This window comes from Erithacus rubecula (genome assembly GCF_903797595.1).
Source record: "Erithacus rubecula genome assembly, chromosome: W".
Lineage (NCBI taxonomy): Eukaryota > Metazoa > Chordata > Aves > Passeriformes > Muscicapidae > Erithacus > Erithacus rubecula.
In genome coordinates, this window is record NC_136690.1 from 2337505 (window position 1) to 2364146 (window position 26642).

Genomic DNA, 26642 nt, shown 5'->3' on the forward strand with positions numbered 1-26642 from the left:
GCAGCTGGAAACCTCGTGTGGGAGCATGAAAGTGCAAATACTGTGATTCTTATGGTGAGGCAACTATTCTTGGGGGACCACTAGGCCCAGGAAGCAAGCTGTATTTTGACCCCCCAGTAGATCATGAAAATTGGGAAGGTCCCTTTGCCAACGGGATGTGGGCTTTAAAGGGGCATTACTGGATTTGTGGCCAATATGCCTATCGCAGGTTACCCCCAAACTGGTCAGGAATATGTTATGTGGGGTATATCAGACCACTGTTCTTTCTGCTACCACAAGTTCAGGGAAACCAGTTAGGAATCAAGGTATATGATGATCTAATCAGGGAAAAGCGGTCAATTGATGTATCCTTGGCTGGGGGGAGCACCCAAAAGTGGGGTAATGATGAGTGGCCAGCTGAACAAATCATACAATACTATGGCCCAGCCACTTGCAATCCTAGTGAATTAATATCAGGTGCCAGAGAACCCATTTATAATTTAAATTGGATAATTAGGTTACAAGCTGTCTTTGAAATAGTAAGCAACCAGACAGCTACAGCTCTTGACCTTCTTGCTGACCAATCTACTCAGATGAGAAATGCAATATTTCAACACCGGATGGTATTAGACTACTTATTAGCAAAAGAAGGGGGCGTGTGTGGCAAATTAAATGACTCAAACTGCTGTTTGCAAATAAATGATAATAGAAAATGGCGAAACAAATAGCAAAAGGAATAAGAAAGTTAGCTCATGTACCTGTCCAAACATAGAAAGGATGGGAATGGGACATGTTTTCCTGGCTACCTGGTGGACTGTGGGTTAAACAACTGCTTTTTTCTTCTTATGTGCTGTAGCAACTCTAATCTTTTACCATGCATGATCCCTTGCTTAATACAACTTATTCAACATGTGATCAAGGGGATGCAAGTTATAGCCATGCCTACTGACCCAGAGATGGCTACAAAAGGACAGAAATTAATGTCATTGCAAATAATTGCAAAACCAAAAAGGACACAAGAACAAGAAATTAAGACAATGATAGCTAAAGTTTGTAAAGACAATTACTAAAAATAAAAGAGGAGGGATTGAGAGGAATGTTACATTTGTCTTTACAAACAAACTGTAGATCTGTTGGTAGGTAAAGTTAGCACCTATAGATAAAAGAAACAATGGGAGGGATTACACTGATTGATGAATGGAAAAAGAGATTTGCCTTTACAAACAAACTGTAGGTTTGCTGGTAAATAAAATTGGGTAACAGAAGATGAAAGAAGCAACGGGGAGGGGGAAAACTGAATTCTACAAGAATTAAAAATTAAAAGGGAGGGTTATACATTAGAGGGGAATGTCAGGTGTCAGGCGTTCCGGGAAGTCTGTGCCTCTCGAGTACCTCAGCCAATGGGGAAAGAGAGAGGGAAAAGCGGCCGGGAAGTTAGGATAAAAAGGGAGGCTGCATTCTCCAAAAATTTGAGAGATCCCAGGGGAATGCCCCATGGCCTCTCCCTTTATTCGAATAAAGCAAAAAGGACTCCTCTGTCTCCTTTTTGGACATAAACCTCTGGTGTTTGTGGATTAATTTCCCTTACACTGGGTACCTGGGAAGTTATTAATCGAAGCATGATGGAAAGTAGTGAGGACCAGGAGGGAAGTTAGATGGATCAAGCCTTCGAACAGAGTCAGGAAGGCTCTGCCTGTCAGTCTGGTAATGGGCATGAATGCGTGGAAGCCCCTCGCTCTGTAACCTTTTCCGAGAATCTGCCAAGCCCAGAGACTCCCTGTGCAAGGTACCTGTCACCCAATGACTACGTGCCGCCTGTTTATCCTTCTCTAAAAGATTTTATTAAACCAACATATCCTTCGCCAGCGGCGTTGGGGCGTTCAACCGTGGCGGTGGATAACGGCACTGAACGTCCACCCCCATTCGCGCTGCAAGGGCTGATTGCCTCCTCCCCCCAGGCGTCGGTGTCGGGATTGCTCGCTCTGACTCTATCGCGGAAGTTATTCCCACCGCTCCCCAGCTGCCTGCGGAAGCTGTACAGGCACTGTATTTTCCTTTGGATGCTGTGGTGCGGGCATGTTCTGGCCACCGTTGCAGAGCAAGTCGGGGCAGTCGTACAGACGGCAATGGCGGCTTTAGTGGCCACCTATGTGGGGCAGCCCATGGCGATGATGCCCGCGCCTGCTGTGGGCATGGAACTGCAGCAGCTGTGGGCTACGGGCGGCCTGCCCGGGGGGGGGGGGGGGGATCATCAGTGCCTTCTGACCCGCCCGCCAGAGGAGGGCAATTGGCTCTGCCCGCTGTGGGGGTAGGAGTGGTGCCGGTCATCCCTTCCTTGCTGATGTAAGAACTTGGCCCACATGTTCAGGTGGAGCCGCAGGAACCCTCCTCTGATACGGTGGAGGCAGTGCCCCCTTCTACTCCACCCACTGTGTCACGTCCCACCCACCCAGAAGCGCTGGTTTCTCCCTCCAGTTCACCGGGGGTGTCGTCGGGTCCCTCGTCGTTTCCGATGCCGCATCCTGCCTCACCGGCCAGAGATAGTGTCGTTGCTCCCGCGTCCACGAGGGAGCCCCCACCATCAGTCTCTGGTTGCTGTGTCGTCCCCCGTTGGGTAGGCACCACCCTCATCGCTTCCACCCTGTGTTCCCAGCGGCCATGGACAGCAGCCCCCCCCCCCCCCCCCCCCCCCCCCTTCGAGGGCATGGTTTTGCTTCGGAGAGTCAGGGTTGCAACGATCCTGTGGCTTCTACCTGGAGCTACCTGTGGACGCTTCCTCCATGCTCGGTGACAGTGAGACCTAAGAACCACCGCAGTTTTTGGGAGGCAGTCAAATTACGGGCGTTGCAACAGGGTGATTGGGATTTTTTGGAACGCATGGGGATGCCTGGGGGGGGTTGTTCTTCTTTTGGAGGGGGTGGAGGAGAGAGTCCAAGTGGATACTGGTGAGCTCGACCCGGTCCCTGAGGGGAACCTGCTGCAGGATTCTAGTGTGGATGCCCAAGTGACCAGGGGGGCTCAAGCCTTTCCCATGTTTAAGGCTGTCCCTAATACAGGCAGTGGGATAGGCATGAGATCATAGCCTGGCTTGTAGTCCAGGATCTGCAGGACAAGGTTGCATGATATGGGCTTGGCAAGTTATGCAAATTATTACAGTGTTGAATACTGATCTGCTGGCACCTTATGATGTTAGACATATAGCACAAGTGCCCTTTCAGCCTGCTCAATTTAAACTTTTTGAAGATAATTGGAGACAGATGACTGAAAAGGTAGCCACAGAGAACATGCAGCACCCACAGACAGATCCCAGGTTTACAGTGGGAAGCGAAGCTCTAATGGGGCAGTATTGCTTCTCCAATCCTGATCTTCAGACTACCTGGGATCCTCTGGTCCTCAAACAGTGCCAGAAAATAGGGTTTGCAACAATTCTAAAAACAATATAAGCAGCGGCTCCTAAACTAAAATATGTGAAAATACTTCAGGGTCCTAGAGAACCATTCTTACAATTTATTGAGAAAATGGCAGCAGCTTTGGAAAAACAGGCTGAGGATGATAGTCTAAGGGAGCTGTCATGCAAACAGCTGGCCAGGGACAGTGCTAACATCAACTATAGGAAAATTATGCAGGCTTTGCCAGGAGAACTGTCATTAACTGATATAATTCAGGCATGTGCTAATGTAGGTACTATAGACCATGAGATCTCTACTTTAGCAGCTGCCATGTGGCACCACCAGATGATTTCAGGGGGTGGAAAGCAGAAACGGGGGAAAAATAAGGGCAAGAATAAGCAGAAAACACAGCAGCAAAGGGCCAATGTGCCTACTTTTTTAAGTGCAAAAAACCGGGTCACTATGCAAACCAATGCAGATCAAGGAAACCTGTTGCTTATCAGGGAAATGGACAGATGAGCGTCAAGGGGTGCAGCGCTCAGATACAAGCAGTGCCTCAAAACCCAGCACTGGCACCAGTTTCCTCAGCCAATGTTTGGCCAGCACCTGTGGCTCAGCCAAGGTGGATGTACACACCACAGACACAGTCGTCCTAGACTCTGTCAGTGTGCATAAGGTTCCTCTGGATGCCTTTGGACCTTTAGGCCAGGAGCTGAGTGCACTACTTGTGGGACCGTCTAGTGCTACTCTCCAGGGAATCTTTGTTCACCCAGGTGTTATAGATGCTGACTTTACAGGTCAGATCTCTGCTGTAGTTTCTACACCTTGTCCCCCTGTCACTATCCCAGCAGGAACACATATTGCTCAACTTGTGCCTTTTCGTTCGCGTGTTCTCAGGGCTGATCAATGAGATCATAAGGACGGTGGGTTCGCATCTACAGGACCATCACAGGTCTTTTGGACTATGAATATCTCTGATCAGTGCCCACAGATGTTGTGCACTCTGATGGTACCTGGCGCCAACCCATCTCAAATTCAACTCAGAGGTTTGATTGATACTGGGGTGGATGTAATGGTGATTTCTCTTTCTGCCTGGACTCCCACATGGCTGATGGCCCTGCTTGGCCAGGCCATTGAAGGATGGGGGGTACAGCACAGACCTTTGTGAGTCAACGGCCTGTGTTGATCAAAAATTGTGAAGGGCAGACGGCTACAGTCCGACCTTACATTACCACGGCCCAAATCAACCTCTGGGGGCGGGATGTTTTGGTGGCCTGGGTAGTGCACATTGAGACAAATTTTTAAATGGGGTCACTGAGATGAAGGGCGGGAATTATCCTACGATGCCTTTAGGGTGGCTGGCTAATACCCTTATTTGGCAAAATCAGTGGCCCCTACCAAAAACTAAATTAATCACCCTTCATCAGTTGGTTCAGGAACAATTGCAGCAGGGATACATTGAGACTTCTAATAGCCCCTGGAATACCCCCATTTTTGTTATTAGGAAAAAAACAGGTAAATGGAGATTGTTACAGGATAGGAGAAAGATTAATGCCGTGATGGAGAGTATGGGGGCATTGCAGCCTGGTCTGCCTTTGCCCACCATGCTCCCTTCAGGATGGGACATTTTGGTCATTGATTTGAAGGACTGCTTTTTCACAAGCCCCTTGTGTCCTGATGATAGGTCAAATTTTGATTTTATGGTGCCTGCAGTGAACAATTCTGAGCCAGGACAGAGATATTAATGAAAAGTTTTGCCCCAGGGTTGCCGTAATAGCCTGACTATTTGTCAATGGTATGTAGCTCAGGCCTTTTCTGGAGTCCACAAGCAGTTTCCTGACTGACGCGTTACTGTTATCATTACATGGATGACATCTTGGTAGCAGCTTCTACTCGGGATGAGTTGCTGAGGATAGAACCTCAGCTGCTCGCTGCTTTATGCTGTTATGGATTGCAAGTGGCCCCAGAAAAGGTCCAGTGGCAACATCCTTGGAGATATTTGGGGGTCAAGATCTTGGATCAGAAGATTTAGCATCAGGAGGTGCAATTTGCAGATTCTATTAAAACTTTGAATGGTGCTCAGAAATTGCTGGGTGTTATCAGTTGGTAGTGTCCTTACTTAGGACTAACCACAGTGCAGGTGTCCCCACTTTTTGACATTCTGAAGGGGGACTCTCATCTGGATTCACCTCGGATGCTGACCCCTGAGGCACAACAAGCTCTGAAGGAGGTGCAGCAAGCGCTTTCTACTCGTCAGGTATACCGAGTAGATCCTTTCATTGATATCACTGTGTTTATCAGCAATCCAGATTTACATCCTACAGGTATCATTGGCCAATGGAATGACAAATGGTCTGATCCCTTGCACATTCTAGAATGGGTCTTTTTGCTGCATCACCTGAAGAAGACAGCAACGACAGTGTTTGCATCATTTGCCTGACTGATACTCAAATGCCGTCAATGATGCATGCAATTGATGGTAGCTGAGCCTGCAAAAATTTTATTTCCTGTGGAGCAAGAGTTCTTTGAAGGGAGCTTTTTTAATAGTGTTCCCTTGCAAAATGCACTGCAAGACTTTACAGGGCAAATAGTCTATCATCTGCCCAGCCATAAGCAACTGCAAATGGTGAAGACATTTATGCTGTCTTTGAGACCCAAAAGTAGTTGGGTGCAAGTGCAAGGTCCTACCGTCTTCACTGACGGGTCAGGCAAAACAGGGAAGGCCATTGTTACCTGTGAGGATGAGTCTGGCCGGCAAACGTTGGAGGGCCATGAAACAGGTTCTGCTGGTCAGATAATTGAGTTGAAGGCTGTCACAATGACATTCCAACGGTTTTGTCAGGTACCTTTGAATTTGGTCACTGACTCCACTTATCTTGCAGACATAACTCAGCGTTTGGATTGCTCGCTCCTGAAGGAGGTTGACAATGCCATCTTATTTGGGCTGTTGAAGGCCTTGTGGTGGGCAGTTCAAGCCCAAGTTCTTCCGTATTATGTTTTGCACATACGGAATTGCACAGACTTGCCAGGTTTTCTAACAGAAGGTAATGCCAGGGCTGATAGGTTGGCTAACCCTGAGTGGGTGGCACCTCAGCCTGACAAGATTACAGAAGCCATGGCATCGCATGGTTTTTTCCATCAGAATGCATATACACTTCAAAAGCAATTTCACTTAATGTCAGTGAGGCTTGTGACATTTTCGCTTCTTGTGATGACTGTCATGGGCTTGCTGTGCCTTTGCCAGCAGGGGTGAACCCTAGGGGTTTAAAAGCCCTGCAGCTTTGGCAAACGGATGTCACTCACATCGCTGAATTTGGAAGGTTTAAGTATGTGCACGTGTCTGTTGACACCTTTTCTTCCGCCTTGTGGGCATCTGCTCACACAGGGGAGAAAGGTCGTGATGCGATTGCCCATTGGAGAATGGCCATTGCAATCTTTGGCATACCTTCTGCTGTGAAAACTGACAATGGCCCTGCTTACATCTCCCAAAAGACAAGGCAGTTTTTGCCGATGTGAGGGGTCTCACATAAGTTTGGCACTCCACATTCTCCAACAGGTCAAGCCATTGTTGAACGTGCTCATGGTACTCTGAAACGTGTTTTGGACAAACAGAAAAGGGGAATGGCTGGTGAAACACCACACAGCCGACTGGAAAAAGCTTTGTATACTATCAATCACCTTACTGTGCCACAAGATTCCAATAATCCTGCTATTGTGAATTTCTTCACATCGTTACAGGTTTCAGACGAGACACACCGGCCTCGAGCTAAGGTCTTTATATGGGACTTGACCATGAACAAGTGGGAAGGCCCGCATGAACTTTTCGTTTGGGGTCGCAGGTTCGCTTGCATCTCAACGGATACTGAGGTATGCTGCCTGCCTGCAAGATGTGTCCACCCTGACCTGCGGCATCAGAGACAGAGTGTGGCCGATGCACAGCCTTCAAATGCTGACCAACATGCTGATCACCAGCCAGACGGTCCCTCTACAAGTAGAGGATGAACATTCATCTGTTCATTTCAAAACTGTTTTTAAATCACTGAGACATTGTTAGACAGGTTTTTCAGAATGTATTAGAAATAATAATAGGTTCTAGTTCTGGTGAATGGTGACAGGTTTTATTATTGTATTAGAAACAGTGTTTTGGTAATTGGCTTTTTAGGGAAGAAGCAACAGATGTGTGGAAAAATATAAACTCGACTTCTTAGGACAGTTACTGTTGCTGTATTAATGATTCTGAATATGTCATTAATGTCATAGCATGAATTCACTGACTTTTCATAATGGGCATTATGCATAATATATTATTTGAGGTTTCACATATGCATTCATTTGGTTGTTTGCAGTTTGTTCATGGCACCATTGACTACTTAGCTAAAGATAAATTACAAAGCCAGCTGCTTTACAAATTTTCTCATACCATTATGTAGCTATCTGCAAGACATGTATGATTTTAATAGACTTTCCCAACTGCTATTAATAGAGGCTTGTTTGCAGAATATGTTAGGGAGACCCTTCCAGTTAAGGCCTTGGCTCTGGCCAAACCCTGGCCCTAGCTGGTCACAAGTATGCCAACAGACTCAGGTGTTTTCTGCACTAAAACTGTACTCAGGTCACTTTGACTTGCTGATTTGGGGTTATAACAGCTGGATCCTCTTTTGAGGTAAATTTGGAAACCTTTCCCAGAAATGGTTTTCCAGGTCCTCATTGTGAAATGTCTTGCCAGCTATTGCAGACTCTGGGTGATGGTACAGTATTTAGGCAATTGATGATGCATCATTCCAAATCACTGTCCTTTCTCTTGTGTGCTAATGATTACATGTATTACCTTGCTTATTTTTGTTTGGTGTTTGATGTGATTGTATTGCTTTCTTACATGTATTGCTTTAATTTTGCCTTCATGTTCATAGTGAGAAACATGCATGTTGTCAAAAAAGCAAAGAAGGGGGAATATGGCTCCTCAAGAACATTTAGATAATACAATATTTACACTAGAAATTTTGAAAGCAGATCATCAATTTTGATCCCTGGCAAAGTGATACTGCTCTGAAGATTTGCATATGGAATCAGTTTCTGAAAGTTTTACCTAAGGATTCACAATTGGATGTGCAATGGCAAGGCCTAGCTGATTTAATAACCTAGGGAGAAAGTATACATATGTTTTATTGCCAACAGGTCTAAAGTGGTTACCTGCTCATCTGGACAGACATCTATGGCGACTGAGAAGACGAGGCCCAGTGAGAGGAAAAATTACCTAATCACCATCCAGCCATTGTAGCCAAGGCAGGAGCAGGGGTAGGACTGCCAGGAAATGTCTGTGTCTGGAGACTTACAGACAGCCTGGCAACAGAGGCCTTGTGTCCCACTGCACTCACCATCATGTTCTTGTGTTCCTGCTGACCTTTTTCAGTTATTCTCTATTCCATACCTTCAGAAAGATTCAGTAATGTCAAAGTCAGCATTTCCAGCTAATAGACTCCCTCCTGCCTAAACAGCACAGCCCTGAGCTCCAGTCATATGAGCTTTGGAACAGTAGCCATTTACTTCCACTTCCTGCAGACATTGGACACTATCTTTTTGTTTTCTTATGCTGCAGGTCTCTTTGTCAGTGTCATGGTTCATGGTTGTTTTTGATGGGTTTTTATTGATTGTGATCTGTATTCCATGTATCGTATCCTATGTCCAGCAGATGATCAGTAATAGTATTAATAAGATAATGGCCTTACAGGTGCAGACTCTTTTGGCATTAGGATACATGAACCCTTAGCACAAAAAAACAAAGGATGGGGGAGATGTGTATAGGTAAAACCTTACCAAAAAAGGGCCTTGTTACCCTTGTAAAGCCATGGCTCAAGCCTGCTACTTTGGCTAAGCAGAAAAGGACTATGGGAATGTGACTCAGCTGAATTGGAGGTAGAAAAACAAGTTTTATAACCATTATGTGTTCAAATCATGGTTTATGGTGGTTGGTTGAATTACATTTGTTGTGCTTAAATGGAATGTAACTGACAACAGCCTAATTGTTTAGAAAGGCCTGAATTTTGCAATAAAGAGCTCTCTTGCACCTGCCTGAGGACTCTGCTGCTCTGCTTCATAACAAGGACTGCTGGGAAATGATTGAAAGGGGCTTGGTGAGCACTTTTGCCAGCTTCCTCAGTACTCTTGGGTGGATCTCATCTGGCCCCATAGACTTGTATGGGTCTAAGTGGTGCAGCAGGTCACTGACCATTTTCCCTTCAATTACAGAGACTTCATTCTGCTCCCTCTCTCTTCCAGTTCAGCAGGCTGGATACTCACATCTAGTCTTACTATTAAAGACTGGTGCAACGAAGGCATTAAATATCTCAAACTTCTCATCCTTTGTCACTACATTTCCCCTGCATCCAATAAAAGATGGATACTTGTAGCTGTTTTTAGGGTTGGGTGCTTTCCAACCCCAGGGTCTGCAGCCCTGACTCCAGATATCTCTGAACCCCGGATACAGAACCCTCAGCTATCCACTATCAAAGTGTAAAGACTTGAGACTGTGCAGCAAAGGTTCCGAAGATAACTTTATTGTCCTCGAAGGGAAATGCTAACAACAGTCTAATTATATCAGATAACAAAGACTTTATATAGGTTTCCAGAGGATTGAGTTACTAACCAATAAAAACTACAACTTACAAAGTAACCAATTATCTTAAAACTTTAAGTAAGAAAAGAATCAATTAACTTGTGACTTTAAAAGCCAATAGAAATCCTAAGAGATAACGGGGTTTTCGATAAGGGAGGGGGGGTTTCGTTTGAAGGAATTTCTTTGTTTCATGGGATGGCATCCCAGGGGTATACTTTAGGGAGTGTAACATCTTCTACAGATACTCTCCTTAAGCCTTCCTATTCTTGTGAATATATTTATAGAAACAATTTTTAATTGTCTTTCATTGTAGTGGTGCAATTAAGTTATTGTTGGGCTTTCTCCCTGCATAATCTAATGACATCTTTGTAGTCCTGAGTTGCTTGTCCCTTCTTTCAGAGGTCATAAACTCTCTTCTGTCCCTCCTGTGTCCCAGCCAAAGCTCTATGTTCAGCCGGGCTGATCTTCTCTGCAGGCTTGTCTTTCAGCATGAGGATAGCCTGGTCCTGAGCTTTTTAAGATTTCCTGCTTGAAGAATATCCAGCCTTCCTGGACTCCTTTGATCTTCAGGACTGCCTCACAAAGGACTCTGCCAACCAGTCCCCTAAACAGGCCAAAGTCTGTCCTCCAAAAGTCCAAGGTAGCAGTTTTGCTGACCCCCTTCTTACTTCTCTGAGAATTCAAAACTCGATCATTTTCCAATCACTGTGCCCAAGATGACCTCCAGCCACCACATTACCCACATGTCCTTCTCTGTTCACAAACAGCAGATGCAGTGGGGCACCTTCCCTAGTTACCAGCTGTCACAAACTTATCTTCCACACATTCTAAGAGACTGTTTCCTCTCTCCTGTATTGTATTTCCATCAGACATCTGGTAGGTTGAAGTCCCCACTGAGAATAAGGGCTACTGATTGTGAGACTCCTCCCAGCTCCTTATAGAATATTTCTGTCTCTAGTAGGACTGGTATTATGTAGAATAACCCGTGACTAAAAAAAACACAAATTCTGCTGGTGACAGCAGTCACATAGCCAGGTATTGATCAGCTGGGTCTTCCTGCTTCTTCCAACATCATTCCTCGCAACTGGTAGGATAGAGGGAAAAAATACTTGTGCTCCTGATCCCTCAACCAGCTTTCTGAAAGCCCTGAACTCCCTTTTGACTGCCCTTGGATTTCTTATTGCAACTTCATCATTGCTGTTATAATTAAATTTTCTTTGACAACTTGTTTTTTGTGTCAAAGTCATTAATGAACATATAAATGAAATGTCTGTTGGACAACTCCATTAGCAATGTCCTTTGTTCTGATACTTTCTCCTTCAACACCACCTGATGTGTTTGAGTTCCTGGGCTTTTTAATCTCTTGACTCTGCTTGAACTCTTAGTTTATAAAACTTTATATATATATATATATATATATATATATATCTACCTCAAAATACCTTTTCATTTAATTTGCATGGATTGAACTTGGCCTTAACTTCAAAACTATTTCCTATGATCAGGTCTTCTATAGCATCTTCATGACTTACCAAAGCCAAGTCTAAAATAGCATTGTTTCCTGACCTGTTAGTGAATTTCTGGAGAATATTTTTATTTTTAGTGCCTAGAAATACAAGAACATCTCAGACTTACCAATCATAGAATTAATTGCTCTCCAACTTGATTTCTGATGTTAAGTTATACAAAACAACTGCTGCAGTAGCAATTATCTCTTTAATACCATTACAGAACTCTTTTGGCAGTGGAAAAGGATCATGGTGACATATGGCATGCTGGAAGTGATAATCTTTTACTAAACTGTGAGTTGTGCTATCATTAATCCACACTGCTGCTCCCTGCCTTTTTCTGAAAAGCAGCCACTGGTTTCAGAGTGCTCATCACTGAGGTTGCGGGAAAGATCTACTGTCCCAATGAACTCACTCATATCCTGTATCAGTAGCTCAAGGGCCTCCACTTTGCTGCATAATCTTGTTACATTTACATATTCAGATTTCTGACTTCTCCTCCCTAGTCACTCTTCCAGCAAGATCTTGCTTATTCAACCACTTTATTTTCCTTTGCTGTCCACGGGTCTACTCTGTGACATTCCTTTCTGCACTGCCATGATCAGATTTGTGTATCCAATTTATACTCAGGCAGAGCCTTAAGACTTCACAAGCACTTCCCAGCTTTTTCCTGGTGTTTCTTTAAGGTTTCTCTTAGAAATGAGGCCAATACCAGTGTTTGCAGTAGTACTCCAGGTCCTTAGGTAAAACCTATCTATCAGAGAACGTCTTCATAATTATACACCAATGCCCAAACTTCCCCATATCTTCAAACCTTAGCTGTTTGCTGACCTTCCCTGTCACTCATTTGGTAGTGGCCAGAGATATTCCACTGAACATCTGGGCACCCACTTCTTTCAGTCTTACTTAGCATGGCATACAATCATAAAATGGTTTAAGTTGGAAGGGACCTTTAAAGGTCATCTAATCCAAGCCTTCTGCAATAAGCAGGGACATCTTCAACTAGACTAGGTTGCTCAGAGCCCCATACAATCTGACCTTGATTGTTTCCAGGGATGGGGCATTTACAACCTCTCTTGGAAAACTGTTCTAGTGGTTCACCATCCTCATCATAAAAAAAATCATCCTTATATCTAGTCTGAATCTACCCTCTTTAAAACCATTATCCTGGGTTCTGTTGCTAAAGTCCCTATTAAAAAGTCTGTCCCAATCTTTCTTATAAGCCCCCTTTTAGTATTGAAAGGCTACAATAAGGTCTCCCCAGAGTCTTTTTTTTCTCTAGGCTAAACAACCCCAACTCTCTCAACCTTTCCTCATGGGAGAGGTGTTCCATCCCTGTGACCATTTTTGTGACTCTCCTCTGGACCCACTCCCACAGGTCAACCTCAACCAGCTCCACCAACATCCTGTTAGTGTCATTTGTTCTGATGTGAAGGATAACCACGGAACTGCTTCCTGCTCCTATGTGAAATTTTCAAGACTTAGATTCCCATATTTTTAATCCATGCTCTGAGCAAAATGTACAGTTCCTTTGATCTGTTCCTTGTATGGTCTTTGAGTCTGTGTGGCACAATAGTGATTCAGATTTTGGAGACAGGACAGTCATGTGGATTGCTGTCCTCTTGTAATCATTAGCCTTGTGAGGAAGCTGAGTATTGTGCTAATATAATTTTGCTTCCAAAACTTCAAAAATATTGCTCAAAAATAACATGAGAATTTCTATGTGAACCTTTACAAACCTACAAACCCTACAGCTTACAGTAATACTGCTCTTCCTGGTAGTCCAAGTCTCTGATCCTTTCCCTTTTGCTTGCAGTTATCCTGTCTTCTCTTCTATACACTCCCTCTATATTATCTTCATTCTTTTCCTGTTCAAAGCCTTGATAAAAATCTGTAGGTATAAATAGCTATGTCTTTGTTTCAAGGCAAAGTTTTCTTCCTCTACCACAGCCCATATAAAGTGTCCTTGCATGTTTGCAGAAGAATCACACAGATAAAGTGCTCTGGAGTTGTCTGAGCTGAGCTGGCATGCTCAGCCATATACATGAAGATCTGCATATGGTCCCACAAGCACCTCACCATATTTCAGACCTTGGATTCAGACTTTTTACTCTCTATCAGCAGACTCACCTAATTTCACTTGAAGAGGGGATGACTTACAGTTCATGGCTACAGTCTCTCCTTCTCTCATGCCACAATCTCTGTCCAAAATAGATGCAGCTGTTGGATCCTGTTGAGAAAGAAAATGAAAAACAGAAAAAATTTGCTAAAAGTTCTGCAGTCTATTTTCTGACTGTTAGGTGAGTCCATTCCCACCCACATTCAGAGGGAACAGAGAACATGCCAGTGTTTTGAATGGCTGAAATGTAGGGAAACCTAGACAAAATTTTGGAAGCATGTTTAGTATGCTTACAGTACCCCTGAAAACACCAGATTTCAACATCTGGCTTATATGATAGATAATACTGAGAATATAATATAGAGGGTAGATCACCAGTTCAAATTCATCCTGCCCTGGCAGTAGAACAAAACAATTTTCATGTGATGACTCTTTGGGGTGTTGTATGAAACACATCTACAGTTTCAGCTGAGTTCCAAGTGGACTAGTCTGCCTCATGATTAAAACTAAAAATCTCATGACCAGCTGTGTTAAAGTGCATCTCAGAAGAAATGAGGACTGAATGAGTAAGACAGTTCAATCTCCAGTCCCTCTTGGAGAGGAGTAAAGAAGCCTGTAATTCCCAACCCAGATTTACTTGGTTTTGGCTAACTGGAAAGATTTAATTTCAGTATGTAAGCACAGCATTTTTTACTGTCACTGAAATCCCCCTGAAAACCAAAGTTCTTCAAACACGGAGTCCACCCCATTATGCCTACTTGCAGCCAAACTAATAGAGGTAGTTTTCTGTTCTATGGTCCAGCATAGCAGAGGATTCAGATATACAAAGTGCCAATTCAGGCAGCTCCAGCACTGATAAAAAGATGATTTTTGAGTAGTCTTCGGAATCCGGAGACATGCCAGATGACTGGAAGCTGGCTAGCATCATCCTGATTTTCAAGAAGGGCAAGAAGGAGGACCCTGGAAACTACAGGTCTGTCAGTCTCAGTTCAGTGACCAGTAAAATAATGGAAAAGATTATTCTGAGAGGTGTTGACACATGGAGGACAACACAGTTGTTGGTCACAGCCAGCATGGCTTCATAAGGAGAAAGTCCAGCTTGTTTGATTTCCTGCTATGACAGGGTAACACACCTAGTTGATCAAGGGAAGCCAGAAGATGTAATCTTTTTCAATTTCAGTAAAGCTTTTGATATTATGTCACATAGTATCATTGTGGACAAAATGCCCAGCACATAGCTGGATAACCATGTTATGTGATAGGTGAACAAATGGCTCAGGAGCTGGGCACAGAAAGTCAATGGGGTTACATCAGACTAGAGTTTGGTCACTAGTAGGGTTCTACAGGGCTCCATCCTAGGCCCAGTTGTCTTCAATATCTTCATTAATGACTTGGATGCAGGACTCAAAGGAATATTAAGTTTGCTGTAGGCTCCCTTAAAGACAGAGACACCCTGCAGAAAGACCTCAACAAATCACCAGCCATATGAAGTCTAACAAGTGCAAGTGCCAGATTCTGCTCCTGGGATGGGGCAACCCTGGATGTATGTACAAACTGAGCAACAAGAGACTGGAAAGCAGCACTGGAGAAAGGGACCTGGGGGTCCTGGTTGATGGCAAGTTGAATATGAGTCAGCAGTGCCCTGGAAGACAGGAGGGCCAACTGTGTCCTGGGGTACATCAAGCACAGCATCATCAGCCAGTCAAAGGAGGGGATTGTCCAGCTCTACTCTGCACTGGTGTGTCCTCATCTTGAGTACTGTATGCAGTTTTGAGCACAACAATATAAAAGACATTAATCTATTGGAGAGCATCCAAAGGAGGGCCACAAGGATGGTGAAGGGTCTGGAGGGGAAGCCTTTTTAGGAGCAGCTGAGATCACTTGGTTTGTTCAGCCTAGATAAGAAGAGACTGAGGTGAAACCTCATGGTGGTCTTCAGCATTCTCATGAGGTGAAGTTGAAGGGCAGGCACTGATCTCTTCTCTCTGGTGACCAGTCACAAGACTTGAGAGAATGGCCTGAAATTGTTTCAAGGGAGGTTTATGTTTGATATCAGGAAAACTTGTTTCACCCAGAGGGTGCTTGAGCACTGGAACAGGCTCCCCAGGGAAGTGGTCACAGCACCAAGCCTGACAGAGTTCAAGAAGCGTTTGGACAAAGCTCTCAGGCACATAGTGTTATTCTTGGGCTGTTCTGTGCAGGGCCAGGAGTTGGACTAGATGATCCTGATGAGTCCATTCCAACTCAGCATATTCTATGATTCTATTTTATGATTCTATGATATTCAAACTCTAATGGCAAAAGTCAAACTTCTTAGAACTGTCTCTAGCACTATAGTAAATAAAATTGGTTTTCAAACACATTCACTTCTTCCCACTAGAAGCTAGAAACTAAATTAAACATGGATATATATATATATATATATATATATATATATATATATACAGGATGTGTAAGGTGGTAAGTGCCAGGCCACCACCTGTGTCCAGGCTTCCCAGATAAGAATCTTTTCTTTAACAGTCTGGGAAAAGGAAGGATACAGCTGCTTTTCAAAAGCATGACTCCAAGAGCTGGATACTCCCTAGTAGTACTGAAGACAACTAAGTCCTTGGAGCCTGTGGGAAAATGACTGAGGACCCTGTGGACAGGTAACTGGGGATACAATTAGAAGAAACTGAAGAGTTGTATTGGCATCTTAACACAAATTATAACAGTACAGAAATAATACGGTAAATCAGTTGCTGCTCCCTGGATGGAATGTGGCTGGCATGACTTGAAACGTATTCCATGATGATTCCCCATACACACACATCTGCTAAGGGTGATGGAATGGAGGGTGGAGCAGAGTAGAGAAACCATGGCCAGACTCTGTGGAAATCCTTGAAGGAAAGGGAACTCAATGGTACTTTACAGCTGATAAAGGACATAACACCTGTCAGTCAGGGGCAATAGGGGAAGATGTCCTACTGCTGAGCCAGCAACTGTGGGGAAATCCATCTCCTTACATGAACTTGCTTCATTAACGCCTAATAATAATGCATACCTCCATCCCAAAGTTACCTGCCTCCAAGGTATGACCAACCCTCACTGGGCATGCACTCTACATTCTTTTTGACTGTATCTTTAAAAGCAAAGCTAGAAGATTTTACCCAAATCAGTAACAAAAGTATGCATGACTAGAGTACTCAAGATTCACCTAAAGACAAAGAAATAGCATAAAAATAAGTCAAGAATGGGGTAAAAGTTAGGGAAAACTCCATCGTAACTTCTGGGACCAGTTGATGGGCTGAACCTGTATTCTCTCCCATAGGGATGCCTACTGGGTAAGAATCATACTCTATGCATGTGCTGAACATTTTATTTAGAATTAGAGCTTGCCTGTTGTGTTGGTTTTGTACAGTCTGATTTTTCATAGTGGGAGGTGTTGGGGGTTGAGTGTTTTTCTATTACTGTGTCAATTGAAAGAATTTTTCCCATTATCATGCCAATGGAGCTGGCCGGGTTACACCCAGGATCTCTGATGACTCTAGACAAAAGGGGTAGGTGACAGCGGCTTCCGGAGGGGACTCGTGTTTTCGGGGAGGTCGGAGCAGGACGCCCCATCTCCAGCCTCACGCAGTGGAACACAGGAGAGCCAGACCCCTCTGCGATCACCTGCCCTGCATCTGCCCCGTTCCAGCCTCCTGCCTCTGCGGACACAGCTGATCACCTGGACACAAATGGTGAGCGAGGAGCTGCCCTCTCCAGCCCATTCCCACCCGAGACCGGTGTGGCCACTGCCGCTCCCCCCTCCCGCCTCCGCTCCCGCCTGCTTTTCTGCAGCTCCGGGTTTTGTTCCAGCTGCAGCACCGGGACCGAGCACAGAGAGAGCATGCTTGCATCTAAAGAAGGGACTGAAACCGAGTTATCTATTCTGTTTTGTCAGTAATTTTAACAACTGCTGTTGTTTTCTGCTTGTATGGTTAGATATATTAGTAAAAGAGCTGTTATTCCTACCCCCTTATCTCTGCCTCAGAGTCCTTGATTCAAACAATTATAATACTTGGGGGGAGTGGAACCAAAGTCTCTATTTCAAAGGGCAACTTCTGCCTTTACTGGCAGACACCTGTCCTTTCAAACCAGGACAGGGAGGGCCACAGAGGTGGCTTCTGTGAGAAGCTGCCAGAAGTTTCCACCATGTCTGGCAGTATCAATCCCTGATTGCTCTGAAGATGGACATGCTGCTGGCCAAAGCTGGGCCAATTAGAAAGGTTGGTTATGCTTCTGTGATGACCTATTTAAGAAGAAAATCAAAACAAAATGGGCCACATGCAGTTTTTTCTTCTAGTCAGAGAAGAGGAGGAGGTGAGAAAATGTGAGGGAAAACAACATGGCAACACCAAGGTCAGTGAAGGAGAGGGAGGAAGTGTTCCAGGTGTCAGAGACGAGATTCCTCTGCAGGCTGTGGTGATGACCATGGTGAAGAAGGCTGTCCCCCTGCAGCCCATGGAGATCCATGGGGGATGCACCTTCAGCCTGTGGGGGAGGTGCTCATGCTGGAGCGGGTAGATGTCTGGAGGAGGCTGTGATCCAGTGGAAGACTCAGTGGAGAGAGTGGGCCCTAGCTTCCAGGCTGAAGCAGCCTGTCCTTGGAGGACTACATCCCATGGAAGAGTGACCCACGTTGCAGCAGTTTTGGGAAGACTGCTGCTTGAGAGATTGGAATCATGCTGGAGAAGTTTGCGGAGAACTGTCTCCCATGCAAGGGACCCCATAGTGTAGCAGGGGAAGGACTCCTCCATGAGCAGCAGAAGAAAACCTTGGGTGATGAACTGACCAAAACCCCCATGCCCTCTCTCCCTGCCCTGTCAGTGGGAAGGAGGGAGGGGGCTGGGGGAAGAAAAGGTGTTTTAAGGGCCTATTTTACTTCTCATTATCCTCCTCTGACTCTGTTAGTAATAAATTCATTTTGCAACCTTAAGTTGAGCCTGTTTTGCCCTTGAAGTATTTTCTCACAGTCCTTATCTCAGCTCATGAACCCTTCTTTAATTTTTTTTTTCTCCTCTGCCCAGCTGTGGCAGGGGAGGGTGAGTGAGTGACTTTCATGGATGCCTGGCATTGGGCCAGTGTCAAACCACAACACCTGTATATTCCTTCAAGTATATTTTTGCAGTCAGACACTATCACCGACAACCTTCGGACCTTAATCTTTAATGATTTTATATTAATAGAGTGTTATTCCATAAACTGTTTGTGTGAATCCTTTGTGGACACTGGTAGTTGCCAGCAGCAGGTAACACACTCTAATAAAGAGAAAGACCTGTTGAGGGGTCTCCCTTATGCTGTTGATGCGTTCCCCTGAGTAAGTCAGTCGAACCACACTCCAATCCAATAGGACAGCTCAGTGAAGGATCCCCCTAACAGGACACTGACAGACTGGTCAGGCACAAGGGTCTTGACTTTCCTGGGATGCTGACAGACAAATTAAACACTAAGGGTTAAGTAAATCTTCCCACACTAAGGGTCAAGGAAGCCTCCCCTTTTCACATGACAGAGCCCCAATCTGCTGGCTGCAGGAAGGCATGGGATTAGACATGTTATGCTAAATGATGGTGCAATGGCCAGATATTGCCTTCTGTGATTCCTGAGATCATACAATTTCTTTTTCCCTTTGAGCTCCAGGAGGAGTTTCCTGTTCAACTAAGCTGGTCCTCTCCTCTGCTTACTTGACTTAGGACACAATGGGATTGCCTGCTCCTGTACATTTAAAAGGTGGTTCTTAAAGATTGACTAGCACTCATGGACTCCTCAGTATTAAAAAGCAGATTCCTGGGGTACTCTGCTAAATAGCTCCCTGAGTAGCTTAAAGTTTGCTCTCTCAAAATTCAGGGTAGCAACTCTGCTGACTTTTTTCTCATTACACTGAAAATTTTAACCTCAACCATTTTGTGATCACTGTGGCCAAGACAGCTCCCCTCACATCTCCCATGAGTCCTTCTCTAGTCACAAACAAGTCTAGGAGAGCATCTTTCTTAGTTGGTTCACTGAGTACCTGTGACAAGAAGTTATCTTCCACAAACTTCAGGAATTTTACAGACTTGCTTGTCACAGAAGAATGGTATTCCCTGTTGATCCCTGGAAAGTTGAAATCTCCCATAAGGACAAGGGCTACCGATCCAGAGATTTCTTCTAATTGCCTGTAGACTAACTCATCAGTATCATTGTCTAGCTCAGTGATCAATGGTAGACACCCACCATGAAAACTGCTTTGTTTTCCATCCCCCTAATCCTCACCCAGAGGCTCTCAACCACATAATTCCTAACTGTAATGGATGTACAATCATACCTCTCACATACAGTGCAACTTCTCCACCTCGCCTGTCCTGCCTAGCCTTCCTGAACAATCTGTAGTCCTTCATCCTGGAACTCCAGTTGTGGGACTTATTCCACCAAGTCTCACTAACACCAATGACATCATAGCTCTGGGAACTGACCAACATTTCCTGTTCATCCTGTTTGTTTCTCATACTGCATGTGTTTGTGTACAATGAGTTCATATGTGCTCCTGAGCCCTCCATGCTCCCAGGAGCAACATAAATGTTCCCACTAGCATCTCTACCCTGAGGTGATGCCATGACAACCCTTGTTTTACTTTCAGCTCTCCTGTTGGTATCCCTTTCCCCTATCAATTCTAGTTCTCGATCAGCCCCATCAGCTTATGCCCAAAAATGTGTTTTCTCCATCTGGACATCAAGACCCAGGATACCTTGCCTCTGGAAGGCTATTCCATTGTTTAAAACCCCAACATTTTGGTGCAGACACCAATCCTGCAGCCAGGTATTGATATCCTAGGCTCACCTGTTTCTTCCAAAGTTTCTCCCTGTTACTGAGAAAAATCCCTCAGGGTTGAGGAAAACATTACATGTGCTCCTGCATATTTTATCATTCTTCCCAGGACTCTGAAGTCTCTTTTGATTGATCATAGACTTTTTGTTGTGACATCATTTGTACCCACATCAAAGTGCGGAAATGGATAGTAAATTGTCTGTGATTACTCACTGGGAGCAGAACACAATGCTCCCAATCAAAAGGCAAGTGCTGAGATGTGGATGTAAAGGCTCTAAATGGCTCTAAGTTTACATACATTTAAGGGGTTTTTTGTTCCTGAGGTCTCCTTATGTCTTCACTCCTAGGGAGGAAAAATACATTCCATAAGGTCACTGTATGAACAGTTCACTGAGGCCAGAGTTTAATCAGTTTTCTCCCCACATGCTCAGAGCTTAATTTGGTATGGGTAGCCACAGCATCCAAACAGTGGGGTGGTTGTTTCCTTATTTGTTTTTTTTCTATAGGCTTGACATGACAGGTCTTTAAAACTTTGCCCTCCTGCTAGGTACAGCTGTGTCCTACAGTGTGTACAATGTGTCATTTCTGAACATCAGAAAATAGTTCCAGTGAGCCTTCATGGAGAAGGAGTGCTGTGAATCTTCAGTATGCAGGAGAACAGAGAAGCTGAACTCAACTTTAAACTGAAATTGGGGATTTGAGGAACATGGCATACTCAGTAGGGTTTTTAGTCTTTCTCTCTTTAAAATAAACCATGTAAATACTCTCTTTTCTTTTGGCAGTACTGAGCAAGAAACACAAAATCTGCCGTAATGCATCAGGTCAACAGTCTTTTTACACTCATCACCTGCCCATACTCATTGTAGTGGGAAATAGCTCCAGACAACAGTGTGCACTTACACTCTGAGCAATGGATCTGGGTGCTGAGTACAAACACCCTTGGGAGAACCTTAGAAAATGTAGCTTCCTTTGCCACAGTCAACACCTCTGACATCTTGAAAGTTTGGCAAGTCTCTGCTTTCCACCCTGTAACTACTTTGGGAACCCAGTGTATGTGGAAAGGAATGGGGACAGATTCTGTGGCCTTCAGATGCCCCTTAAAAGCATAGCTAGGAACTGGGATGTGTCTATTTTCCCTCCCTTCCCAATTAATTTTTACAGCCCTGAGAAAATATTGTCCACTCTGCTGCCTATGGGAAATTCTGTGATCATTAAAATAACTCTGCTCTTTGATAAAGTAGAAGAGGAAGATTTTCCTAACCTCCAATCTCAAGGAAAGACCCAATATATAGGGATTTACCCACCACTTCCCTCCAGAGTTCAGAGGCTTTGGTATGATCATCATCAGCTGAATAATTTTGTGCTGACTGGTCAGGAATACCAGTCACAGAATCATCAAGGTTGGAAGAGACCAAGATCATCTAGTCCAACTGTCAACCCAGCACCACCATAATCACCTTTAAACCATATCCCCAAATGCCACATCCAGACATGTTTTGAACACTTCCAGAGACAGTGAATCCACCACCTCCCTGGGCAACTTATTCCAATGTCTAACCACCTTTCCAGTGCATTTTCTTTACTAATATCTATTATGAACCCACTCTGACACAAGGTCATTTCCTCTCATCTTTTCACTTGAGACATGGCAGAAGGGACTGACTTCCACCTCACTACAACCTCCTTTCAGGTAGTTGTAGTGAGTGATGAGGTCCCCCCTGAGCCTTTTCTTCTCCAGATGTAACAACCACAGTTCCCTCAGCTTCTCCTCATAAGATATGTTTTGTATACCCTTCACCAGCTTCATTGTCCTTCTTTGGAAACACTTCAGCACCTCAATGTCCTTTTTGAAGTGAGGGGTCCTAATTGAACATAGTATTCAATGTATGGCCTCACCAGTGCCAAGTACAGGGGGACAATCACTTGCCTAGTCCTGCTGGCCACACTATTCTTGATAGTGCCATTGGCCTTCTTGGCCACTTGGGCACACTGCTGGCTCATATCCAGCCGGCTGTAAACCAGCATCCCCAGGTCCATTTCTAGTGGAAATCCATCAGGTGTAATCCTATCAATGCATACATAATAATGGCCCATGCATTCTGATACCACTTGGTTCTCATCAACAATAACATTTCTAATAGATATGGGAGCACATCATTCAATATCAACACAGTAAGATGCTGAGAAGCTGGGTATATGACCCTGTATTCTATTTGCATGGCCTGGTTTTGTTAGTGGGGAGCTACAGGGATGGCTTCTGTGAGAAGCTGGTAGAAGCTTCCAACATATATGGCAAACCAAATCCATGGCAGCTCTAAAAATGGACATGCTGCAGGCCAAGGTTGGGCCAATTAGAAATTGTGGTAACACCCCTGTGATAGCATATTTAAGAAGAAAGAAAAACAAAAAGTTTTTGTGCAGTTGTAATTGCAGCCAGAGAAGAACAGTGTGGGAACATGTAAGAGAATCAACTCTGCAGACAACAACATCAATGAAGAAGGAAGGGGAGGAAGCACTCCAGGCATCAGAGCCAGGATTCCCCTGCAGCTCATGATGCAGACCATGGTGAAGCAGTTGTGCCCCTGCAGCACATGGAGACCCACGGGGATGCAGAGATCCACCTGAAGCACATGGAGGATGCCCATGCCAGAGCAGATGAATACCTGTTATGGGTTATGTTTTGACTATCTCCTCTCCCTACCTCCCATCATGGAGCTGCCGGCCCCTCCCCCGGGCTGTTTTATCTAGCCGGGTGTTTTTCGGCTTTTGGGGCTTTTTGCTGCTGCTCGCTGCTGCTCGCTGCTGCTTCTGCTGCCCCCCCCCCCTGCTCCCCTCCCCTCCGCTGCTTCAGCTGCTTTTCCCCTGGCTGCCTAAACTGCCCCTCTCCCTTTCCCCCCCCCCCCCCCCCCCCCCCATCCCTAAGATTTGCACCAGCTCCAGAGGACACGGATCTGAACTTCGGAGACCACCTCTGGAAGTCTGCCAAAGAAGCTCTGCTGCCCTTCCTGGCGAAGATCTGCCGAGTTCATCTCAATCTGGGTCTGTGCTGGGAAGTGTTTCTTTTGTATTTTGTTAATAAAAAGTTTTTTCCACTTTCCCCTGAAGAAAATTCTTTCCGAGCTTGGTGAAGGAAGGAATTGTAAGGGGGGGAGGGGGCCCTTTGGAGGTCTTTTTCTTAAAATTTGTCCCAAACTTGGACAATACCGAAGAGAAGGCTGTGATCCAGTAGGAGGCCCATGGAAAGAGAACCTCTCTCTGGAGCATCCTGTCCTTGAAGGACTGCACCCTGTGGAAGAGTGACCCATGCTGCAGCAGTTTGAGAAGGACTCTTGCTTGTGGGAAGGACTCACTTTGGAGAAGTTCACTGAGAACTGTTGTCCTGGTTAAAGGAGTAGAGCGCCATTTTAACACTACGTGGGTGTAACCCAAACTGTGTATTTTACTCCCCTATGTCATTTCTGACAAACTGTTAATGATGGCTCATTTCCAGTAGCTGCCCAGTGCACACCCAACACCTCAGGCTACAAACTGGGTGTTAAATAAGATAAAGAAGAGGCAAACCCTGTGAGGGAGAGTAGTGTTTCTTTTTCCTCACAAATGACTCCACTGTAATAACTCCCTCTGGGTAAGCACCAGCACATTCCCACCCATCCTGAAGGGGTCATGTCTGCTAATGAGCTACAATGAACTGAATGTCAGCAGCAGAACAGGCAACTGCAATGACTCACAGGATTACAAAATTCTATTGTGAAACTCCCTGCCCTGGGGGAGGTACTGAGCATTCCCACATGAACCTGGCCATACATAATCCCGGGTTTGGGGACTTGGTACACCACCACCAATTGATGGGTCCAGAGGAGGAGCAGAACTTCCACAAGACCACCAATTTCGGCTGCAACCATCACTTCTACAGGACTGCAACCACCACTTGATAGGACTGCAACCATCACCCTGACCAACGGGGTGCCAGGTTATACTCTGACTTTATGGGTTTAAGCCAGTTTTCTGTATATATTAGCATGTATTGTAATCTATTAAATTGTAACTGACCTGAAATGTCTCTTAAGCTAATTGAGTGGGGTTCATTTCACCCCTCTCCAGTTTACTTTCAAACCAGCATAACTGTCTCCAGTGGGAGGTACCCCACAGTGGACATAGGAATGAGTCCTCTCCCTGAGCAGTGGGAGAGACACCTAGTGATGAATTGACTGTAACCCCCAGTCCTTTGCTCCTTGTGCTGCTGGGGTAGGAGGTAGAACTTGGAATGAGGGAAGGGTGGGGGGAAGGTGTTTTTAAGGGTTTATTTTACTTCTCATTATCCTGCTCTGATCTTGTTTAGTAATAATTTCAATTAATATCTCTAAGTTGAGCCTGTTTTGCTCATGATGGTATTTAGTCATTGATCTCCCCCAGTCCTTATCTCAATTCATGAGGCCTTCATTAAATTTTCTCTCCCTTGTTCAATTGCAGAGGGGAGTGAGAGTGGCTTTGGTGGGTGCCTGGCATCTGGCCAGGATCAACCCACTACAGACCTGGATGGCAAAGAGCTAAAATCACTGGAGTAAGTAGAGAAAGTGTTACCTTATCACAGATCTGCTAAGGTTAATTTATGGGTCTTGGGTGAGAAGTAGATGGCAGCTACTCATTTTGCAATTAATGATTACATTGAAAACATTTTGGATTTCAGTGTTCTGAACAATAGAACCAGGTGTCTGCTGGAAAGCAGCATGTGGTCCTTTGGTTCAACTGTTAACCCTAACCTTAAAAGAAATCTGAGACTACAGTGCACTTACTCCATGCAGCACCTGCACTCCCAGATTCAAAAATTACTAATGTACCACAATATCAAATTTCTGATGCAGCATGAAATGGAATTTCTGAAGTTATAGCTGATTTGGCCCCACTAACAGCTGCAGTACCCATTACTGCAAACCTATCAGCCACAATACAAGCACTCACATGCTTTGACGCCTGAAGATTTTTTCTTTTTATATGCTTTTTATATATTTGTAGCTTTGTAGATTTTTATTATATAGCTGTATATTTTTTAACACTTTCACACACTTTAGAATGGTAGATTACCCTTTCTCACACATTTATGCCACCTTCTTGAAATTATGTTTAGTCTTATTTTCAAGAAAAAACATTTCTGACAAGAACACCCTATTGTCTTGGTTTGAAAGACAGGTGTTTGTTAAGAAAGGCAGAAGTCTCTCTTTAAATGGACAATGTAAGCCCCCTCCCTCCAAATTACTATTGTAATTTTGAAATCAAGGGGCTCTCAGGCAAAGATACAGGAAGAGGAATAACAGTTCTTTACTAGGAAAATTTAAATTAAGATAAAAATACAGTAATACAAAAAAAACCTCAAACCCAAAACACTGACAGAGTCAGAATACAACCTGACACCCCATCAGTCAGGGTGTTGGTAGCAGTCTGATTAAATGGTGGTTGCAGTCCTCCTGGAGTGACAAATGTGGTTCATTTGAAGCAGTGGTCCTGTAGAAGGGTGTAGTTTTCCTCCAAAGGTCCAGTGATGATGTGGAAAGGTCTGGTTTTCCTCTGGAATCCAGTGGAAAACAGGCTGCCCTGATGTTCCAAATCTCAGATTTTATCTAGGTAGGAAATGTTTGGCTCCTCCCCCTGGCTGGAGCATCTCCCAATGGGATGATGTAATTTTATCAGTCATGCAGTGGGACTCAGTGGACCATTAACAGAAAATATTTCCCTGGAGGAAGAATGGGTTGTGGAAAATATGAAGATCACTGCCCCACCTGTTTTCAACAGCTGGTGATAGAATACATACTTTTGGTTACATCCTGCTTTGCAAGCCAAGACATCTGTTTTGCACCACCACTTGGGAGACATAAGAAAATATGGGGCTAAGAACTCTTGGATATACTTCAAGGGCAGACCCAAGGGTGAGTTACCATGGCAACTGGTCTCCAATTGGATGTGATGCCTTAAGATCCAAGTTTTCTGTTCTGCTTGGGTGTGCTTTCCATTGTGCTTTAGGGTGATAAAGGCGAAATAGTCCGATACCAGCTATGGACTCAAGGACAGTTTCATCAGACTCCAGGCCAAAAGTATAAACAATGTGAGAAGAGGACGGCAGGCCAGCCAGGAGAAGAGGAGGAGGACACCTTACAATTTGAGACTATTAATTGGATGGTGGACTGCTATATGTAAATGGGCTGAAGTCTATAAAA

The 26642-nt window shown here is 44.6% G+C and overlaps 1 protein-coding gene and 1 long non-coding RNA gene across 3 annotated transcripts in view; both read right to left on the reverse strand.

The window, feature by feature from the left end:
* The window catches only part of LOC306814068, a 1017233-nt gene that overhangs the window by 790134 nt on the left and 200457 nt on the right, over positions 1–26642 (reverse strand). The window lies entirely within an intron of this gene.
* The window catches only part of LOC306814064 (protein FAM219A-like), a 230536-nt gene that overhangs the window by 128799 nt on the left and 75095 nt on the right, over positions 1–26642 (reverse strand). For both annotated transcript variants that reach the window (XM_079329775.1, XM_079329774.1), the window contains exon 2: positions 13620–13719. In XM_079329775.1, coding sequence (XP_079185901.1) covers positions 13620–13719 — 100 coding nt within the window. The remainder of the gene's footprint in view (positions 1–13619; positions 13720–26642) is intronic.